Source organism: Meriones unguiculatus, chromosome 15, assembly GCF_030254825.1.
Source record: "Meriones unguiculatus strain TT.TT164.6M chromosome 15, Bangor_MerUng_6.1, whole genome shotgun sequence".
NCBI lineage: Eukaryota > Metazoa > Chordata > Mammalia > Rodentia > Muridae > Meriones > Meriones unguiculatus.
Genome location: NC_083362.1, coordinates 72,578,388 through 72,599,516, shown reverse-complemented (window position 1 = coordinate 72,599,516; position 21,129 = coordinate 72,578,388). Strand labels below are relative to the sequence as shown.

The window sequence follows — 21,129 nt, the reverse complement described above, 5'->3', positions numbered from 1 at the left end:
CCAGAATAATCCTGACATTAATGAAGAAAGAAAGAAGCCAGGTAACCTTTGTTCAGAGGCTCCGCCATCAGAAAGTCACCAGGGACCTCTTAGATAGGGCTTTCTCAGAAAGGTGGTGATGCCAAGAGGTGCCTGGGATGGGGGTGGGGGGCAGTCTCAGCAAGGACAACCTTTTGACACTGCAACACGCTGTCATCCACAAAGTCGTGCTTGAGAAGCTCACCATCCACCCCCCAAAATCTGTTTCAGGTAATTTTATGATTTTCTGTTGGGGCGCGGTCATAACACTCTTTGGGTGCATGCAGCTCGCAGGCTGCAGCACACCTGCAAACGCATACAGCAAGGCCTTGTTGGAAATACAAGTCTCTTCAGATGAACAGAGCTGGGAGCACAGGAGAACGAAGACACTGCGGGATTGTCAGAATCACTGTCTCTGCCTCAGTCCAGCTGAATAAGAGCCTGCGTGTCAGCAGTTCCCATGTGACGCTCCCCCCCACCCCCACCGTGTGGCCCAAAGTCAGGGAGGACACTGCAGCTTCCACCCCCAGCAGATGGTCATGCAGAGGCCCAACCTGATGGCCTCAACTGGGCCTGTCTAGACTAGCCTCAGGAACTTCCTGAGGCCACAGGCCCAGAGTCCCTCCACCCAGTTCTCTGGGTCCTACCTAGCTGTCACGTCACCTGTTCTCCCAACCTTCCCCGTCGCAGCAGGCTGGGAAAACAGGTCTTCAGTGTGCTATCACTGCTTCCAAAGTGAGGGTGCTCAGGTTCGGGGTGGCCCTGGCCCTCAGGAGTGCAACGACAGAGTTAATGCAAAACCTCCGATGTCCAGGCTGCTCATAGCCACTGCAGCTCTTGGCTTTCTTGTGCTCCCAATGCTCATTCACTCACTCCCTCATCACCAGGCTCACATGTGCTGGGGCCTCTCCGGGGCAGAAGAGAAACACAAAGACAGTCCCTGAAGGGACGAAGACACAATGGAATGTGTCAGAGCAGAGAGTCACCTGCCCCACAGGAGCGCACAGAGAGGCAAATGTGCAGGGTCCCATGAGGGGACTTCTGTTGCCACGTGGTCTTGGGGTGCCAGAATATCCTGAAAAGGGAGAGGCAGGCCAACATGCGCAAGGCGTTCTGGAAGAGCTGTGGTTTCCTTGGGGCGGCAGAAGCGGGTCGCAGTGAGTCTGAGTCGAGGTGGCCATATCAGATGCCTGTCTCAGGAAGATGTCTCCTCTGGGTGCCAACACAGGGTAGATTTTTGGAAGGCACGACCCAGCTACTGAGTATATGGCATCCCTAGCCAAGACTGGAGGAGTTGGGAAGGGTGGCCCCGATGTGAGGTAGCACAAAGCAGGTTTGAACTCCAGCTTCACCTGGTCTGACACAGCCAGTGCCTAAGGGCCCCCTTCTGGCAAATTCTCTTCCTTTTTTTGTTAAAGATCAACATTTTTTTTGGAGGCTGCAGAAGACCAGTGAAGGCTGGAGACATGACCCCTGTATACTGTGCCTAGAAATCTACCAAGAAAGGCAGGAGGCAGAAGGAGCTGAGGGGCTGTCCACACTGTCACAAGGAACCCGCTGTGTGCCTGACACCCTACAAAACCCGGCCTCAACATGAATGGCTTCCAAATCGGCTCTCTCCAAATGCACACAGTGACAGTACTCTGCCCATGCTAGGAACTGTCCCAGGGGTTGAAAAGGAGAGGGCAGTGGGTGATCACAGAAGATAGCCACTCAGTATACCGAAGTGCCCCCAGTTCCTTTGCCCAAACTGGCCTCTGGGTGCTGCCCTGATTCACAGAGCAGAGAAACCTCCTGTGGGGAAGCTATGTGTGAACTCTCCCACCGATGACAGGTATATAGTATGGAAACAGGTATGGTGTCCTCCAAGGCCACCCTGGAGGAGTATGATAATGACCTGACAATTCAGTCACGTGAACTGCCTCTCACAAAATGCCAAGAATCTTCCAAGGTGGTTCAGAGGGAACGTCCCTGGGAAGCAAACAATGCAAATGTGACTGGGGACAATTCAGGCCCACTGGGCTCCTCCAGAAGAAGGCACAGGCTCCTGAAGTCACCAGCTCCAAGCCCAGGTACTATCACCTGCTTGTTTCTCTGGTCTTGCGATTCCTTCTTTTTCCAGATGTTGCCAAGATTACCTGGAAGGGGGCTGGAGACAAGACTCAGCAGGTAGGAGCACATCCTTCTCTTTCAAAAGACCTGAGTTTTTGTTCTCAGAAACCAAAGATCCCAGTTTTGATTCTAAGAATCAGATTGCTGATTGAGGCCTGCAATCAAGCCCCAGATAACCAGATTCCCTCTTCTGGCCTCTGAGGGTATGTGTACACACTCTCCCCAGATAATTAAAAACAAAATAGAAGTTCTTTAAGAGAAAGAAAGGAAGAAAGAAAGAAAGAAAGAAAGAAAGAAAGAAAGAAAGAAAGAAAGAAAGAAAGAAAAACTGGGCACAGTGGCACACACCTGTAAACAGTCTCAGTATTCTGGGAGGCAGAGGCAGAGGCAGAGGCAGGTGGATCACTGTGAGTTTGAGGCCAGCTTGGTCTACAAAATGAGTCTAGGACAGCCAAGGCTATACCCAGAGAAACTATCTAAAAAAAAAAAAGAAAGAAAAAGAAAAAAGGACTTGCAAGAATTGAGTTCTTAGCTGCACCCAGCACACAGAAAAGAACTCACTTCATTAGTGACCGACTACCACTCCATGAGAAGGGAGACCCTGATTCCAAAGTCCTTTTGAAAGCGGTCTGAGTTGGAGTTGGCACAGGCAGGCTGGTCTGTGGTTTGGGGCAGGGAACAGAGTGGAAAAAAAAACCCTGGAGGTTTAGAGTTCCAGGTGATTTATTCAGAGAGGAGCAGATAGAGAAGACAGAGGCCCTCTGGCCTGTAGAATACCAACCTAGAGCAGCCCTGGACAGTAGGGTGGGAAGGTACAGAGGGAAAATCTAGGGACTTTCTCTCTCTCTCTCTCTCTCTCTCTCTTGGCTACCAGTGGATTGAGCTCAGGGTCTCTCACACATGTTAGACAAACATATTATCACTAAGCTACATGCTGGTCTTGAACTCAGTTTGTAGCTCAAGCAGGCTTTGAACTTGAGAGTTTCTGTTTTTGTTTTATTTTGTTATTTGAGACAGGGTTTCTCTGCGTAGCCCTGGCTGTCCTGGAACTCACTCTGTAAACCTGGCTGGCTGGAGCTCAGAGACCTGCCTGCTTCTGCCTCCTGAGTGCTGAGACTAAAGGTGTGCGCCAGCATGCCTACCCTGTTACTAGAGAGCTCCATCTTCGGAGGAACCAGAATTCCCCACACTCGGGTCAGAGAGTTCTTCCAACCACAGTTGGCCAAAGGAGAGAACAATGCTTCAGCCTAGAACAGTCCTGAGGGGCTGGGACCCAGGATAGAGGTACCTCTGAGACTAATTCTGTTGGAGACTAGGAGGACAATGTCCCCCAATACTAGAGCCTTTCCAAGGTCCATTAGGGCTGGGTCAGGCAGTGGGCACCCCTTCTGATTCTCAGGTTATGAAATTCAAGAAGAAAAAAAGTCTGGGGAGGTGTTGGGTGAAGGGTAGCACTGCAGCCAGATGGGGATGGGGGGGCCTTGGAGACAGCCAAGGCCACAGCCCATCTTACGTGTAAGGTGAGGGACTGATTGAAAGCTCCAAAAGGAAGGGAGTTCAGCGAGGCTGCCGTCCTCCCATCCCAGCCTCAGTCATCCACACCTGTTCCTCATCTCGCTGCCAACAAGACCTCTCCTCGTGTCCTCTTCGAAGCTGGCACCACCTTAAACCCAGCAGCCCTCAGTGTCTAGGGCACCCAGCTAGAACCAGTGACCTAATTAAGGCCCCAACTGCACACTCAGTGGTCACGCGATCTTGGGTACAACCTGAGAAGTGGTCATTTGCCTTTTTCCATGTCTCACTTACAGGTGTGTGCCTGAGCGGGTCAGTGGCTCAGCTGAAGGGAGCTGCAGCTCCCTCCCCACCCCCAACAGGTTCGAGTTCCTTCCTAGCAGCTCATAGGTATTCCATGCAGTCGACTGAGCCATGAACCTTTCTGTAGGGGCAAGGCATCTGCTGCATCCATGCCCCTGAGATGGCCAGGAAGACCACAGAGAAGTGCTGGTCCCAGTCAGCTCTAAGGAATTAAGTGGGTAGAATGCTTACCTTGTACGCATGCAGCCCTGGCTTCAGTCCTAGTGCCACGTAAATATGGCATGCTGGCATCTATCTATCTGTCTATAATCCCAACACCTCCACTTGGAGGTAGAGACAGGAGTATCAAGCCAGCCTGAAATACACAATACTCTGTCTTTAAAAGATTTTTTTTTTAAATATATAACTCTAGGCAGGTGGTGGTGGCACACACCTTTAATGACAGTGCTGGGGAGGCAGAGGCAGGAGGATCTCTCAGTTCAAGGTCAGCCTGGTCCACATGGTGAGTTCCAAGCCAACCAGCATTACATAGGAAGACCCTGTCTCAACAAATAAACAAACAAACATATGTATAAACATATGTATATATTGTATATGTATAGACACACACACACACACACACACACATATGGCTGACTTTCCAGGAAGAGGAGGGGAGAAGGGGATCACACAAGAGACAATAACTTGAAAGACCTAAGTATCTTCTGCTAGAAACCAACTAGAGGCCACTGCAGAGGCTCTGGGGAGATTAGCCCAGTGAAGGCAGGGAGAAGCTGGAAAAGCTAGTGAGAGAAGCTTGGGGTGGGCCTTAAGGGCCAGCAAGAAGGACTCTGGGCTTTGTTTCATGAATGTTCCATGCTGCCTCTGATCCACAAGGACTTCTGAAAGGGGAAGCGAGTAATGAGACTGGGGTTCAGGTGTGGTCCCTGTGGCTACAAGGGGTTCGATGGATGGACGAGGCCAACTGTGACATGAGGTGGGCAGTCTAGTGGGACCTGGAGTTCAGGCAGTCTGCAGAGGCAAGAAGTGCCGTGGTCTGTGTCAAGGGTGGCTATGAATTAGAGCCTGAGGCCTGGAGTAGAAATGGCGTTAAAGGAGGACGACCAGAATGCAAGCCATCTGGGTTCAAACCCCAGGTCCATCACTTCCGGGGCCCGTCCTCTGGCTGCTCTGTGACGCCATTTCCTCACTGTACCGTAAGCATAAGCATGCTGCTAGTACCCAGTTCAGAGTGCTGAAAGGAAGGAATGAGTTCCCATGTGTGCATGACTACATGTAAGCACCCAGTGTGACTCTTGAGGACAGAGCACCGTTGCGGCCCCCAGCACTCAGCACCACTGGCTACCCTGCAAAGGGAAGCCTGAAGCACTTAGGGAGGGGCAGCGAAAGTCACTGCCAAGACCAAGCTGGGCAGGATCCAGGGCCAGCTTCCCCAAGGCCATGACTGAACTCAGCAGGTCCCCATGGCTAAAGAGCTAGGGCTGTCAGCAGTGAGATATTTTTGGCAAGAGCTATCCCCAAGGCACAATGGGTATTCAGTAAGTGGTGTGGCAGAGAAGAGGGAAGGGAGGGACTAAGGGGGCTTGGGGGGTTCTCATGGTGTATCAGGAAGGGTTGAAAGGTCTAGCACCAACCGCCCATAAGTCCTGAACATTATTCTCCTGCTTCCTGCAATCCTAGTCCAAGTTGGCAGTAGGCTGAGGGTGGGCCTATGACCTAACCCTGGCCTTGGATAGGGAGACCAGGCAGCCACCACACCCACCAGAGATGAGGGTCACTAGATCGGAATCAGACCCTAACACAGCTACAGGGAGCACTCCCCCCCCCAAACATCACTGGGTCTCCACCCAGTCCCCACCCTGTCCCCAAAGGCCCTGCTTAGCCTAGGACTAGAAGGAGGCCTGCTGCTCTCACCAGCAACCCAGGCCTAGCACTAAGCCAACTACCTACACGAAGGCCTCTAAGGCAAAGGTTAGGGACCTTAGCAACAAAACTACAGACCACTGCTCTTCAGGAGGACAAGGCCCATGGACACAGATTCACTCCACACACTACTGGCTTTCAGAGGGAGGAAGTCAGAGGCATGACCGCACTTAGTGACGAGAACAAAGGAGGCTGAGGAGTGGAGGGGGGAAGGTGAAGGGAAGCACCAGTAAGGTGTTCTCAAGGATAGGAGGCAGGCAGTGTGGATGTGCTCAGTCAGGTCCTTCAAAGCCAGAGGGGTGTGGTGAAGGGTTACCCAAAAGAAGGCTCAGAAGATAGCTGACCTAACATCCCCCATAGCCCTGTGCAGCAGCCTGGACTCTAGCCTGCCCAGTGACCTATACCCACAGGCAAGAAGAAAACATAGGGGATAGATGTGGGTCGCAGAGACAGGCATGAGTGTCCCGGGAGAGAGGATTCTAAGAGCCACCCCTCCCCTTCATGACAGGATTCTCCATGCCCCATTGCTATTGCTACAGGCCCATGCTTCACTTCTATGAAAAATTCCCAGCCAGTCTGCGGGAGTTGAGACTGTAGCTTCACGGCAGAGGGCCTGCTTGATGTGCCCAGGTCCTGAGCCCCAGAGCCAAAACTAAGGAAGAAAGAAAATCCAATCAGCTATACCCTGGCACCCCTTTCTTCCTCCTGCCCTTTCTCCTCCTAGGCAGAAGGGAGAGAATGGAGGTGGGGGAGATGAAGAAGTCCACATTTTTAGTGGCCAGTGGTGTCCTGTCCTGGTAATGGGGAATGTGACCTTGGCAGGGCATCCTGACATCAGCATTTCAGATTCTTAATAAAACAGCAAATTTCCTGTCAGCTAACACTCCCCTTTCCCACCCTCTCTTTGGGGAGCTGAAACACAAGCTCCCCCTGCTGTGTTGAAGAGACGCCCCAGCTGCTTGGGTCCCTGCCTGTAAGTGGCTGTCCCCATTACCTCCCTTTGCCAGGGGCCTCTGGAGCAGCCAGCGTAATTAAAGTTTCCTGCCTAACCTCGGCTGCGCAGCCCAGCTCTGATCGCATTTCAGCCACGTACACACACCATAGGGTCGGTTTCTTCTGGCCCTTCTCACCCTTCCTTTAAAATCAGGCCACTATTCTTCTGGCTCCAGCTATCCAGTGACACACTTACACGCTTGGAAACAGAGAGGCAACTAGCTCTGGCCAGGCTGATGCCTCTGGCTTCCCACACTCATTAGAAAGTTGTCTTTCTTCTGCAGCACACCATTTAGGACTCAGGACACTTGACACCTACTCCAAGAACCCAGCGAGCTCCCAGGCGGGAAGCCATTCCCTCTCTCCCTGCTTTTAAAGCTCTGAAAATGTAAGGAACCCTATGCCAAGTCACTTAAAACAGAAAAATCAAATGTAAAAGACCAGAGAAAAATTTTTTGCTGTGTCTAGGTGAATCTATCTAGCCTTGCTTCCTGACAAAGAGTGGATGTGCTTTGTATGGGCTGGTCTAATCAGGTTACACCCTGCAAGGGGCCCGGGGGAAAGAAGGCGACATCAGAATTCGCATCTAGAAACACTGAAAAGTAAAATTCTCGTGGGCTGGCTGAAGCCAGAGCACACTGGGCACAGATGGGGCTGGGCTCTGTTGGCTCGCTTTTCTACAAGAGAGCAGGTTTTGAGGAGGCTAGTCCACAGGGAGGGACTGGGGTTGCAGGAGCTCAGGGCTGTCTTTAAATAAATCTGATATGCCCACCTTCCTAAAGCTCAGGCCTTCTTGGAATTCTTTCTCTCCAGAGTGTTTTGAGGACTGAGTGGCTTGTCTCAATCACTCTCCTGTGTTAAGTAGACTCCCCTTTCCCCATTATCAAGTCTACTCAGAACCTCACAATGTGACCTTGGTTAGAAATAGAGTCTTTGAAGAGGTAATAAGTTAAATTAAGATGAGGTGATACTGGATTAGGGTAGTCTCAAATGCAGTGACTGGAAGCCTCTAAGAGAGCCGTGAGAATGAACACACACACACACACACACACACACACACACACACACACACGAGAGAGAGAGAGAGAGAGAGAGACAGACAGACAGACAGACAGACAGACAGACAGAGACAGAGAGACAGGAACAGAGACAGAGACAAACAGACAGACACAGAGACAGAGAGCCAGACAGAGAGAGAAGGCAGAAAGATTCCCTCTCACCTGGAGCCCAGTACAGCCACCTGTACTGCAGGCTTTCAGAGCTATGAAGGAGAAAGCATGGTTGTCTTTAGCTACCCAAGGTATGGATCTGAGTTCTGGAAACCTCAGGGAACTCTGAGCCAGAGATCTGCCCACAGACCCCAGAAAGACCAGACCACCACAACACAGCTCAAAGAGCAGGCTGAGGAGGGGTTCATGTGCTGTGGGCCTGCAGTCCGTCCACAGTGAGACCCCGCCTCAAATGACCAGAAAAGGAAAGACAAGCAAACAAACAGCCCCAAGTCAGTCGCCCTCGACTTGGCAAAGCGAATCATTAAACAAAAGGGGCAGCACAGATTTTCATGGGAACTGAATGACAGCCATGTAATCATCTAAAAAATCTGTGAGTAAAGCTAGGTATGGCGGCTCATTTCTGTAATCCCAGCACTTAGGCTGAGGCAGGGGATTGCTCTGAGTTCAAGGATAGCCTGGGATTCAGAGTGAGACGCTACTTTCGAAAGCCAAAAATATCATAGTAAGCAATAAACAAATATTTGAAAGTCAGTGTCTGAAACCAACCCAGGAAGTCAGCGAACTGCTTCCCACACACCACACCATAGGACATTCCTGCCTGGCAGGAAGGGAACCCAAACACAAAGGACATTTAAGCTGGCTCCCCAGAGACGCTCTCTTGGGAGGACAGGGAAGGATTGGGCAGAGAAGGCTGGGTTTGAACCTTTGAAGTCCCACTCCCAGTCTTGCTGCTCACAAACTCCCAGGAATGGTCAGTCAGCCAGGAGGGAAAGGTAGGAAGCCATCCAATGGAGACAAGCCATCCAATGGTACACTGGATTTGTTTTTAGCATGCTGCTTTGGGGGCAGAAGGATGGTAAGGGTACCTAAACTTGCCCCAGCAGACCAGGGCGAGGAAAGCAAAAAGGAGCTGATTTGAATGCACTGACCTCCAGGGGAGTCTGGGTCGCAGGAGCCCCAGATGGCATGCTGGGTTTCCTTGTCTGGCCTAATGCTAACAGTCAAGGCAACAACACTCTATGGGCAAAGCGTGAGGCTTGGAGGGCAAGTGGGTGTTCAGGAGGACACGGATAGTTTTATATGTTCTTTTAAGAGTCATACAGAGGGATAGGGGTGTGGCTTAGTTGGTGAAGTACTCGCCTAACATTCACAAAGCCCTGGGTTTGATCTCCAATATTGCATAAAGGGATATGGTGGTATAAGTTGCAGACCTGCTCCTTGAGAGCTAGACGTAGAAGGATCAGAAGTTCAAGGTCATTCTTGGCTACATGGTGAGTTCAAGGCTAGCCTAAAGATATATGAATGAAATCCTGTATCACTGGGCATGGGCGGCACCCACCATAATCCCAGCACTCAGGGAGGCAGAGAGAAGCAGGCTGATCGCTGTAAATTCAAGGGAAGCCTGGTCTACAAAATGAGTCTGGACAGCCAAGGCTACACAGAGAAACCCTGTCAGAAAAAAAAAAAATCCTGCCTCATAGAAAAAGTAACACAGAGCCAAAATGTCACACACCTGTAATCTCAACGCTTGGAAGGCCAAGGCAGGACCAATACCATGAGTTCCAGGCCAGCCTGGTCATACAGTAAAAAACTATCTCAATAACTAAAATAAACCATGCAGCATTGTAGGCAGAGGAAAAGGAACCCTAACCACCTACAGGACAGGCGGCATGGCCAGCCAGAGCAGATCTACAAATCACCAAGCCCCAGTGACAGAAGGGTGGAAGGGGGCTCAGGGCCTGTCCTTGCCTGGAAAAGAGCAATGGAGCACAGACACACACCTGTATGTGCCTACAAGCACCAGCTGATGAAATGATCAGAGGGAAGGACTCAGAGCCAGCTGGCCATTCTGAGGCAGCTCCAGGTGGAAGGCGGAAGATGGCAAGGAAGCAGAGCGATTGGACAGATCTGACCACAGCTCTTCGGAAAGTGAGGTTGTGTTCACTTACCACTGGTCAGGGATTTATGTCTCCCTGGGACACCAGGCTGGGTGAGAGCTAAAACCAGAGTATATTAGGAAAGTGAAATCTCCTAGACTGGGAGGCTCTGACCTTGGGGGAGAGACAGGATGACATTCCTGCCTTCCCAGGTATGGCAGACCCAGCAGAAGCACCCCATGGGAAAGCGAACTCAGCCGGGCACAGCGACTTTTACTGCTGAGCCTCATGGGCCCTTAGGAAGGTCTGAGCTGAGCAAGCCCTGTTTCTATTGGGCATGGGGAGCCCTAGGTAGGGTTGGAGAGCTGGGTGCAAATGTGGAAAACGTGTGTTCTTTAGAGAGTGGGAAGGCATGTGAGGTTCAGTCCTGGCCAATGCGAGCAAACGAATTCACCCTGAGCATGGTAACTGGCTAAGAGTGTGCTCTCTCTCTCTCTCTCTCTCCTTTTCTCCCTCTCACCTAAAAAGGGCACACAGAGGCTGCTGCAATGACTGTTCTTTCACACTGGACTTTTCCAGAGCCACTGTGGGCACACCTCTGCCACTGGAAGGAGCCACCTGAGACCAAGGACAGAAAAGAAAGGGCAGGAAAGGAAGCTGGCATTAGAAAGCAGGAAATGTTCTGGGCTTGCTGGTGTGCACAAGGCATCTCAGCAGCTGGAAGCCCAGAGTGAGGCCCTCTGCCAGGGAGAAGGCACTGTGGGACCAGGAGCTAGCCAGCCTCAGCTACATAGTAAATTCCAGGCCGGCTTGGGCTGCATAAGGTGGTATATAACTCAAGAAACAAGAAAGGGGGGGAGGGGGAAGGAAAGACAAAGGATGCATCATCACCTGAGTCTCACAGATCCAGCCACACCTGAGGAAGGTCACTTTTGTTGGGGCTGAGCTTTACTGCAAGCGACGAAAGATCTAACCCAGAATTCAGATGTCTGGACAGCGGAGCCCGTAGAAACACTCTTCAGAGTTTGGGCTGTCGGCAGTCGGTTACAGTTTGGGCTGTCCGCAATCGGTTACACACCGCCTTCCCCTTAGCTTGATGCTGAGACAGTGCCTGCTCTTTGCTTGGTCCCACAAGACCTCCCGACTGGAGGACTTTACTCCTGGACCAACAAACTTAACCTTCCTAAGTGTGTTTCCTGGTAAGACAAACAAACCAAACGCCTGGAGAGACCACGGAGCAAGGTGAAGATGAATCTGCCAGCGCTGGAGGCACTGGTACTCCGGCGAGCAGCCAAGCGAGGGCAGCTGTGAAGCGGAAAACGCAAATAAAAGCACGGGGTCTCTGTCAAACCGTATCTTCTCTGGCTTTTCCGCCTTCACCGCAGTCTCCTTCTTTAGTCCTAGACCCGCCTTCCTCAGTTGCCCAAACTGAACCCAGAAAACAGTGGCTGGGAGACAGGGACCAAGAAGTCAAGGTGTCAGAGAGGCGGTGAGCATAGCAGGTGCAGGCTCTTTAGAACCCTGAGCGTGAGCGGTGGCGGCCACAGCGCCTTTAAATAGAACCTCCTTGCGGAGGGCAAACACATTCCAAGCGCATTTAAAGACGCCCAAGCATGACCTGGCCAGTGGCCTTCGCTCCCCCGGCCATTTTTCCGGTCTTGGCCCGATTTTGGAAATAATATTAATAGCTTAGTGAGGCGTTTTCAGTGTCCAGACTGCTTTGTGGCCTTAAAAGGGAAAGGTGGGGCCGGCGGGAAAAGCACTTGCTACCGACCAGGTCTGCCCACCTGAGCTCCATCCCAGCACCTGCGTGGTGGAGAGACCTGTCCTCTGACCTCCACGGGTCTGCTATAACACTTCATGCATGCACACTCACAGTAAACAAAGATAGGTGATTTTTTTTTTTTTTTTTTGAGCCATGGCTGGCGGGCCTCGAATTCACAGACAGAGATGGCCTGCCTCTGCTTCCCAGATCCAAATAACTGGGATTAAACGCGAGAGTCACCACACCTTGCTTTCCAGTGGGGAAATGGGGGCAGAGAAGAGGTCTGGCATGTGACAGGCCACCTGTTAGGTCTTTGTACGCCCTCTTCTGATGGGTGGTCCAGGCGCCAGCAGCACCCCGGCGACCAGTAGCAGGCACCAGTCCTAAGACAGCTGTATCTGCAGCTCAACCGGCTGGCAGGGGTATCTGGATAGGCGAGGCCCCCAGAAGGCTCCTGGCCTACACTGGCCTAGGGACGCCCCGTGGTGTCTCAGCGCAACCAAGTTCTCAGCCTTGGTTCATCTCTCAGACACTGTGAGAAAGACAAGGGTCAACTTTCTCCCCTGTTCTAAAAGATAAAAGGACAATCCAGCTAATTCCTCCCTTGAGGGATAAGGTTAAGGCTGGCAGGTGAGGTGCGCCCTGGGCTCGCTTCCTACAAGATGCTCGGAGCAAATCTCTGGACCTACGGGTGGAGGGACCCGCCCTGGGGAGCAGGGGACTCCAGGAAGGGGCCTTTCTAACGGGAACCTCCGAGCCCCGCCCGGGACAGATGACCCCTAACTCTCAGATCCCCAGCGGCGGAGGACCCCACCGCGCGCCATGAACTTGGTGCACCAGATCTGGCTGCTCTGGGCCAGATGCTCGGTGCTCCCGGGAAGCCTGCACCTCCTTCCCGCAACGTCCCACACGAAGCGCGGCAGCCCTTCGCTCCATCCCCGACCTCCCGTTCCCGGGGGGGCTCAGGACCAGCGCTCACTTTTTGAACATGCGCTCCAGATCCTTGAGGAGGCGGCGGCTGAACTCCGGGAACTCGGTGTAGGGGTTGAAGACCCTGGAGCGGCCGGACCGCGCTGCGCCCTGCTGGATGTCCAGTCTGCGGCTCAGCCGGGCGCTCAGCTCCGAGTCCACGCTGGCCGTGCGCACGCGGGCGGGCGGTCCAGGCTCCTGGTCCCCCGCTGGGACAGCGCAGGGTCCAGGCTCCAAGCCGCCCTGGTCGCTCTCGGCCCGCGCCTCTAGTGTCAACCGGCGCTTCAGTTTGCGGGCCAGCTCCTCGCTGGACATGGTTGGCGGGTGGTGATGGTGGAACTGGGATGCGGGATCCGGCGCGCGAACTCAGAGGGCTGCGGTTCCTTGCGGGCTCGTGGCTTTGTGACGCTCGGTGAAGTTGTTCCGGACCCGACGGTTGGGTAGAACCGCGGGGAGGCGGGGCGGGCGGGGCGGAGCTGCGGCTTTAAGGAGGCGCGGGAGCGGCGGGGCAGCCGGCTGGACCGGGGACGAGCGAGAGTCTGCGCGTCCCGGGGGCTGCGTCTGCCTAACCCTCCCAGAGGCTGGCACTGGATGCTGACCGTCCTCCAGGCCAACCATGAAATCAACTCTGATCTTGCCGCCAGAATCCGCCCTCGAGGAACCGGGCACCTCGTGTTTCCCAGGGGACCCGTAGCGAAAACCGGAGAGTTAAGTTTGGCAACCTTGCAGGCAGTTCCATCCCGGTCCAGTGCACTCCTACCCGGGAGCTCGCGGCCTGCGAGAACTGGGCGATTTGGGGGGTGGGTGGGGCAGCAGCCGTCGCCCTGAGGCCCTGGAGCAAGAGATGTCCCCCAGAGTCCGGGGCCCCTTTTTATGTAGCACTGAATATTTCCACAACAAACTAAAAATACTAAACATAAATAAACAAATTGAGAAAACCCTCCCTATTCCTGATTTCCCGGGAGGTAAGAGACCAACGCAACACGTATCTTGGCTTTAGAGCCTTTTTTTTTTTTTTTTTTTTTTTTTTTTAAATGGGAGGACCACCACCTGTGGGGGAAAGGCTTGAAAATAAATATGGCAACTTTTATAACAAGAGGCTGAAGGAAAAACAAGTGGAGCCGTCATTCTCCCTAAGGAAAGGCTGTGGTGCGAATGGGGCTTACGTCAGCCAAACTTGGAGAATCAGCCTGTAAACATGATAGTGGCTGCGCTGGGGAGCCGCTTTGCTCTTGAAGACTGGGGTGTGTCTGTGCTGAGCCCCGCGGTGTGCGCCTCAGAAAGGGCTGAGCTGGTAGCGTGCGCGTCTTAGGGGCCACAGGGGAAATTGAGAGCCCGCGTGTGCTCTGATGAAAAGGCCTTTGACCCCGGCACTAAGGAGGCTGAGACAAGAGAATTCCAGGGCCGGAAGCCAGCCTGCGGCTCAGAGCGAGCAAGACCTTCTGTTTCGAAACAAAGCAAAAAAGAAATTAGTGGTCGGAGGTGTGGCTCAGGGGCGGAGTCCCAAAGCTTAACATGAAAGAGGCCCTGCGTTCAATGCCTAGCAGACACAAAATAAAACGTGCGTTTCTTTTTAAAAGCTGTTTAAGGAAATAAGTCATTTAAAATAAATGTACTTTTCGTGGGCAGGGTGGCTCATGTGAGCCTGTGATTCTAGCACTTGGAAGGCTGAGGGTGGAGGATCATAGCAGTTTGGACTCTATTTACACAGGCAGAGCCTCTGCTTCAAAAACTAACCATCAAAACAAACAGATATGGGGGAGCAACCATGAGCGGGAAGCTCAATAGCAGGTCTTCATGGGTTCCAGATGGAGTGTGTGTGTGTGTGTGTGTGTGTGTGTGTGTGTGCGCGTGCGTGTGTGTGTGTGTGTGTGTGTGTGTGTGTGTGTGTGTGTGTTTTCAAGCCTGGCAAGATGGGCTAGTAGGTAAAGGTAGACTGTGGGACAAAACATTTCTGGGGAGACACATCTACTCATCCTAGATAGGGGACCCACAACAGACCAGATACCATGAAAATCCAACTTGGTGAACCGAAGAGTTTAATTGGGATTACGAACAGGAGCAGAAATGACTCAAAAACAACTGTATCTCCAAAGCCCACCCTAGCATGGGTGACACAAAGCTGGAACTGCACAGCCTGCCTACAGCTCAATAGGTTGGAGAATGTCCTTTCTCCTCAGTTGGTATAAACCTATGTCAGGCAGCTCGGCTGGTTTCTGTTTCTCGGGGGTCAGCTGGTCTGGTCTCAGAGTCCTCTTTGCAGCTTTTCCCCTCTGAGAGTCTTTTTTGCAATTAACTTGTCTGAGTCTTGGTGCCTAGGCTCAAGGGAGGGAGCTAGTGAATCTAGTCAGTTCCAGGGAGTTCTTGAAGCACTCTTGTTTTTGTTTACCTCCTGATGTAAGGAGCTTCTGTTCAGTTTTGATCATGAAGGAGATTGTTAGACAGGGCCTTTGCTGACAACCTGAGTTCCATCTCTAGGACCCACCTTGTGGAAGGAAACACTGACTTCAGAATGTTGTCTGACCCTCCTCACACATGTCCACCATGGCAAGCATGTACCCACCCACATACATACACAAAATAAATGAATATGTATATACACACATATACATATATTCACACACATATACACACATGTACACACACATATATGTGAGACTAGGTCTCACTGTGTAGTTCTAGTTGTCTGTAACTCACTACTTAGACCAGGCTGGCCTCAAACTCACAGAGAGCTGTCTGCCTCTGCCTCCTGAGTGCTGGGATCAAAGTGTGCAATACCACAATTAAAAAGCTACTAGGGAAAGAATCAATACAAAGGTCTTGTTTGTTTGTTTGTTTGTTTGTTTGTTTTTAGCTGTTAGGCAAAGATGGAGAGCAAAGCTGGAGAGAAGGCTTGTTGATTAAAAGCACTAGCTGCTCTTCCTGGGGTCCCTGGTTCAGTTCCTAGCACTCACACTCACATCCAACTCTAGTTCCAGGGGATCCAACGTCCTCTTCTGGCTATGTGGGCACCCATGCACACATTCACATACATACATGTAGACACACACACAGATAAAAATGAATCTAAAAAAGAAAAACAGAGATGTCACATTGACCATGAAGAAATATGGGAAAGGTTGAAGTTTTGCCTAGAACAGTTGTGTCTTGATTTTGTCACTCCATGATCTCATTTATCTTGCTAATATGTTGCTAATATTCTTCTGGAGTAGCTGAAGAATTTCTCTATTTCATAGGGAAAATCAAATAATCATGTTTTTATTTGTTTCTTTTCTTTTCCTTCTCATTTTTAGACAAAGTCTCATGTAGCCTAGGCTAGAATCAGTCTTCTACGTAGCCAAGGATAGTCTTGAACTCCTCATCCTCCTGCCTCTACCTCATGAACACTGTGATTACAGGCCTGTACTACTCAGCACTGTGTAAAGCTTGCATTAAGTCTGGGGCTTCTGGTCCAGTTAGGTTTTTGTGTGACAAGCCATTCCCAGTGCCTTCAGATGACAATGTTTATTTTGCTCACACACCTGCACTTTGGGCAGAGCTCTGAGGAGAAACCTCAAATCTATTTCACGACAATTAGTGTGTTCTAAGAGAAATGATGGGCTGGAGAGATGGCCCTCAGTTAAAAGCACTGGCTGCTCTTGCAGAGGACCTCCGCTGTGGTCCCAGCACCCTCAGGCAGCCCACACTGCCTGTGACTCCAGTTCCAGGGAATCTGACGCCTTCTGGCTTCCCCACTCAGACCCACAGTCCCACAGTCACACACACTCGTAAATCATAAAAGTAAGTTTAGATAGATAAAGGAGAAGGAAACATCCTCTGGCACCTTGGAGTTGACACTGAAATAATGACCAACAGGAAGTGAGGGGGCCTAACAGGAGGAAGTGAGGGGGCCTGACAGCTGTGGGCTCACGGCACCAGTCCTTTGGAGGTGGTTGGCATCAAGTTCTCCTCCTCCCTGCCAGCACACTGTTCCTCACACTTGCATCCTGTTACTGACAGCTACCCAGACTTGCACCTGTGATGGTCCTGGCCCAGCCCCCGAGGTCCAGAGCTGGCACAGCTGCAGCAGAATCCCTTAGAAGCCCCACATCCAAATGTAGAAGCAATAGTTTGGGGGTTCTATGCCTCAGACCTCGAAGGCCAGGTTAGCAGGTTCTAGAGATGCAAATCCTCTGAGACCTCTATGCTCTGGCCATCCACAGCTGTGATTTGGTGGACAGGCCAGAGACTAGGGACCACAGGACACACCAAGAACGCTGCCTCGTGCAGACCTAGGCTACTTGGATGACAAAAGATTCGGGGGGGAGGGTGCTCGGACACCGGTGGTTCACATCTTACAGCACTCAGGAGGCAGAGACAGGCAGAGCTCCAAGTTCAAAGCCAGCCTGGTCTACAAAGTGAGTTCCAGGATAGTCAGGGCTCCACAGAGAAACCCTGTCTTGAAAGGATGAAGGAAGGAGTGAAAGGAGAAGAGAAAAGGAAAACATGAAAAAATTCTTTTGAGGCATGGTCTTGCTGTGTGGCACAGACTCTTGGCTCAGTCTCCCAGATGTGGAGATTACAGACACGCAACCACCACAGCTGGTGTCTTAGCTAGCTTTCTGCTCCTGTGATAAAGACACCACTATCAAAAGCAAACTGGCAAGGAAAGGGTTCATTTGGCTTATATGTCCATAATTGAGGGATACCAAGGTGAGAACTGAATTGGGGCAGGAACCTGGAGGTAGAAACTGAATCAGAGCTCCAAAGGAGTGATGCTACCGGTTTGCTCCCCAGGGCCACGTGGCCAGTGATGGCATCACCCCCAATAAACTGGGCTTTCCTGCATCAATCACTAATAAGAAAACGCCCTACAGAGTTCCCTATAGGCAATATGATGGAAGCATCAATTGAAATTCATCCCAAATGGCTCCAGCTCCTGTCAAGTTCGTTGAAAAGGAACCAGGTGTGGAACCAGAGAGTAAGCAATGCCCTCTCCTCTGCCTCACCTGACACAGCTTTTCTTACAGCCTAGGCGTGACTACAGGAGGGTCCCACACCCCTTCACAGCCATCCCTTCAGGATCCTTCTCTCCTGTTTCCATGTATCCATCGTGAGCCCAGTTAACCAGCTCTGGGTTCCAGCACCGAGGGTGGCTCAATTCTCCCCACTCCCACCCCTCCCCTGAACCAGCTTTCCCAGGTATCACTGGAAGAACAGGTGACAATGCCTTCATCTTACTTTAAAAAAAAAAAAGTCTGTGTGTGTGTGTGTGTGTGTGTGTGTGTGTGTGTGTGTGTGTTGGGTGGTCTGACCATCAATGCTATATGCAGGTAGACAAAGGGTTAAACTCCTGAAGATGAAGGCATGGGCCTTGAACTTACTGTGTAGCTAAGGCTGACACTGAACTCTTCTTGCTCTGCCTTTACTTTCTAAGTGTTTGGATGATGGATGTGTCCCGTCATGCTCTGCTAAGTGTTTTAAACTTTCTAGTAGCCAGCCTAAACAAAATATGTAAAGGAAGGTCTGACTGAAGCTCATAGCTTAGAATGCACAGGCCTTGGGCAGACCTCCAAGCGACTCTCTCTGTTTCATACACACACACACACACACATATATACATGCACACCCATGCATGCACACAAATGAGGAAAGGAATTTTACTATATTTTATTTAACCCAATATGTGCCAATATTAAAAAATATTAGTAAGCTATTTTCTGTTTTTTTTTTTTTTACTTCCATACTAAGACTTTTGAAATGTGGCATATAAACTGTAAATCAGTTCAGTGGTGCCTCTAGAGGTTAAGGGCAGAGCAATGACTACTCTTCCAGGGGACCATTTCAGGTGGCTCACAACAGCCTGTCACTCATCTCCAGGGGCATGTGATGTCTTTGCCCTCCAAGAGCAGCATACCCTCAGATAGACATGGACACAGAGAGACAAACACAGACACATACACATACATTATATATATATATGTATATATATATATAATTTATAAGTAAAAATAAGTTTTTTAAAAGTAGTTCAGCAGTAGAGATGGAGAGCAATGCACAAGGTTCTGGGTTTAAGCCCCAGCAACAAGGAGTGTCAGGGAAGGGGAGGGGGATTAGAGTTTATTTTACAATGAACACCAGCCAGTTCCCGGGGCTCAATAGCTACCTGGCAGGCTTGTGAACTAAGCTCTACCAGGTCTAGGGCATCTGGGAGTAGCAGCTACTAGACCCGAGTCCAAAAAAGGAAGTCCAAATGGCGTCGCTGCTCCAGACATTCTGTGCCACTGAAGTCTAGGACCCTGGCTGGAGGAAGCTCGGAAGAGTGGTTGGGGCTGCCTCTCCCTTCAGAGTGCACTAGTTCAAGGTTGAAAGGTCAGCACATGCTGACAGGAGAGTGTTCCTAACAGAGGTTTGGGGATACCACACTTCATTTAACCCCCCAAATCATCTAACAGTTTTATGTAAAACACAAGTCAAGTTCTTATTTTAGTTCTAAAATAAGAAAGCCTTAGCAGGGTGTGCCATTTATGCCTGTAATTCCAAAATTTAGGAGGATTAAAGAGGAGTCCCATAAGTCCAAGGCTAGCTTAGGCCATATACTGGGATCCAGCCCTGGCTACAGAATAGGAGTTTGCCTCAAAAATAAATAACAAGGGCTCGAGGCTATTGCTCAGTGGGAGAGGGTGAGTCTAGCATGTGCCAGGCTCTGGGTTTGAATCTCAATACTGCAAACAACTTCAGTGACAACGAAACCAGCTAGTGTGGAACTCCTGTAATCTCTCTTTCCTCTCTCTCTGTCTCTCCCCCCTCCTTTCTATCCTTCTCATGGCCACATGAGGAGAGGGATGCTATAAATTCAGCTCTTGTCACTTTGTGGCCATGTGCCCTTGAACAAGCACTTAAACTCTTTGAACTCCAGTTTCCTCATCTGCCCAACAGAGGTAACGGCAAAGCCTTTGAGGGTGGAGTGCGATGGAACACATGGGAATTACATAGCGCTCGGCAGATGTTGGCTACAGGACCGGCTGCGGCAGACAAGCACCAGGGCTAGCAGGGCATGAGTAGGGAACAGGCTCCAGCCCCCTGGCTTGGTTTGCTTTTTGAGACAGGGTCTTGTGTGTCTGGCCTCAAACTCAAGACCTTCCCTTTCTGTGCACTAGGGTTATGGCTCTGAGTCATATACCTGGCTTTCTGGCCTCATCATGAACAGCACCGAACAAGCAGGTCTGAGATGGAGCTCAATCAGTTCGCTTGCCTAGCAAGCACAAAGCCATTGAGTTATATAGCCTCCAGTAACGCATAAACAGGGAGGGTCAGGAGTTTGTCAAGATCATCCTAGACAACACAGCAAGTTCAAGCCTCAGCCACACACTGGAACCTCTCAGAAACAAACAAAGTCCATAAACCCTCTAAAACCAGTGGTTTGAAAGAGTGCCATTAAAAACCAAGTCAACGGGGGCCAGTGCAGTGGAATGGAAGTGACACCTAGTAGAAGGAAGTTACGTCAGAGAGACTGTGCCTTTAAAGGGAATATTAGGGTTCAAGCTCTCTCTTTGTTTCCTGGCTGCTATGAGTATTCCTGCTCTGAATTGCTGCAGACCCTAAAACAATGGGGCCAACTGGCCATGGCAGCAGCCTTAGATGGCTGCTTCACTGATGAAAAGATAACTAACATAGCACATATAATCAGGAACAGCCTTTCTTTCTTCAAGTGTGAGTCAGGCTAGGGCTTCAAGGGTGTGAGGCAAGCACTTAAAGAGCTGACCCCAGCCCCTCCTCACTTGCCTACCTTTTTCTTCCTTCCTCCCTTTCTTTTCCTTCTTTCTTTCCTTCCTTCCCTCCTTTCTTTTTTCTTTCCTTCTTTCTTTCTCTCTTTCTAAAAAACAAAACAAAACAAAACAAAACAAAACAAAACAAAACAAAACAAAAAAAAACAACCAACAACCAAAACCAGGGTCTCATGTAGCCCAGGGTGGCCACGAACTTACTATGTAGTTGAGGATGACTTACATTTCTGATCCTCCTGCCTCTATCTGCCAACTGCAGGGATTACAGATACGTGCCACATCAACTGGCCTTTTTCTTTCTTTCCTTCCTTCCTTTTATGTGATGTACAGCGCAATGGCATCGGATGCTTCCACGCCATTGTGCAACCACCACTTCCTTGTAGTTTCAAAACTTAGTCATCATCCAGAAAGTCCTTGTACGCCTTAGGAAGCCATTCCTCTTCTAACCCCCTAACTCATTCCTCTTCTAACCCCCTAACTCTCCAATAGTCCTTCTGCTTCCTATCCCCACAGATTTGGTTGCTCTAAGTACTTCATTCAAGATTAGTGCCATGCATGAACCCGTGTTCGGCTTCTTTCACTTTCTAAAAGTGTTTCCAAGGCTCACTGTCTGAAAACTCCAAAAAACAGGACATGAGTCTTTGTGACCTCAGTTTTTT

General features: G+C 50.7%; 1 protein-coding gene across 1 annotated transcript in view; it reads right to left on the bottom strand.

Moving 5' to 3' along the window:
* Efhd1 (EF-hand domain family member D1) overlaps window positions 1–13,249 on the bottom strand; it is a 46,382-nt gene extending 33,133 nt beyond the window's left edge. Inside the window, exon 1 of the mRNA XM_021644621.2 lies at window positions 12,715–13,249. Within this exon, the coding sequence (XP_021500296.1) occupies window positions 12,715–13,019 (305 nt within the window). The 5' untranslated portion in view covers window positions 13,020–13,249. The remainder of the gene's footprint in view (window positions 1–12,714) is intronic.
* Between the last annotated feature and the right edge of the window lie 7,880 nt (window positions 13,250–21,129).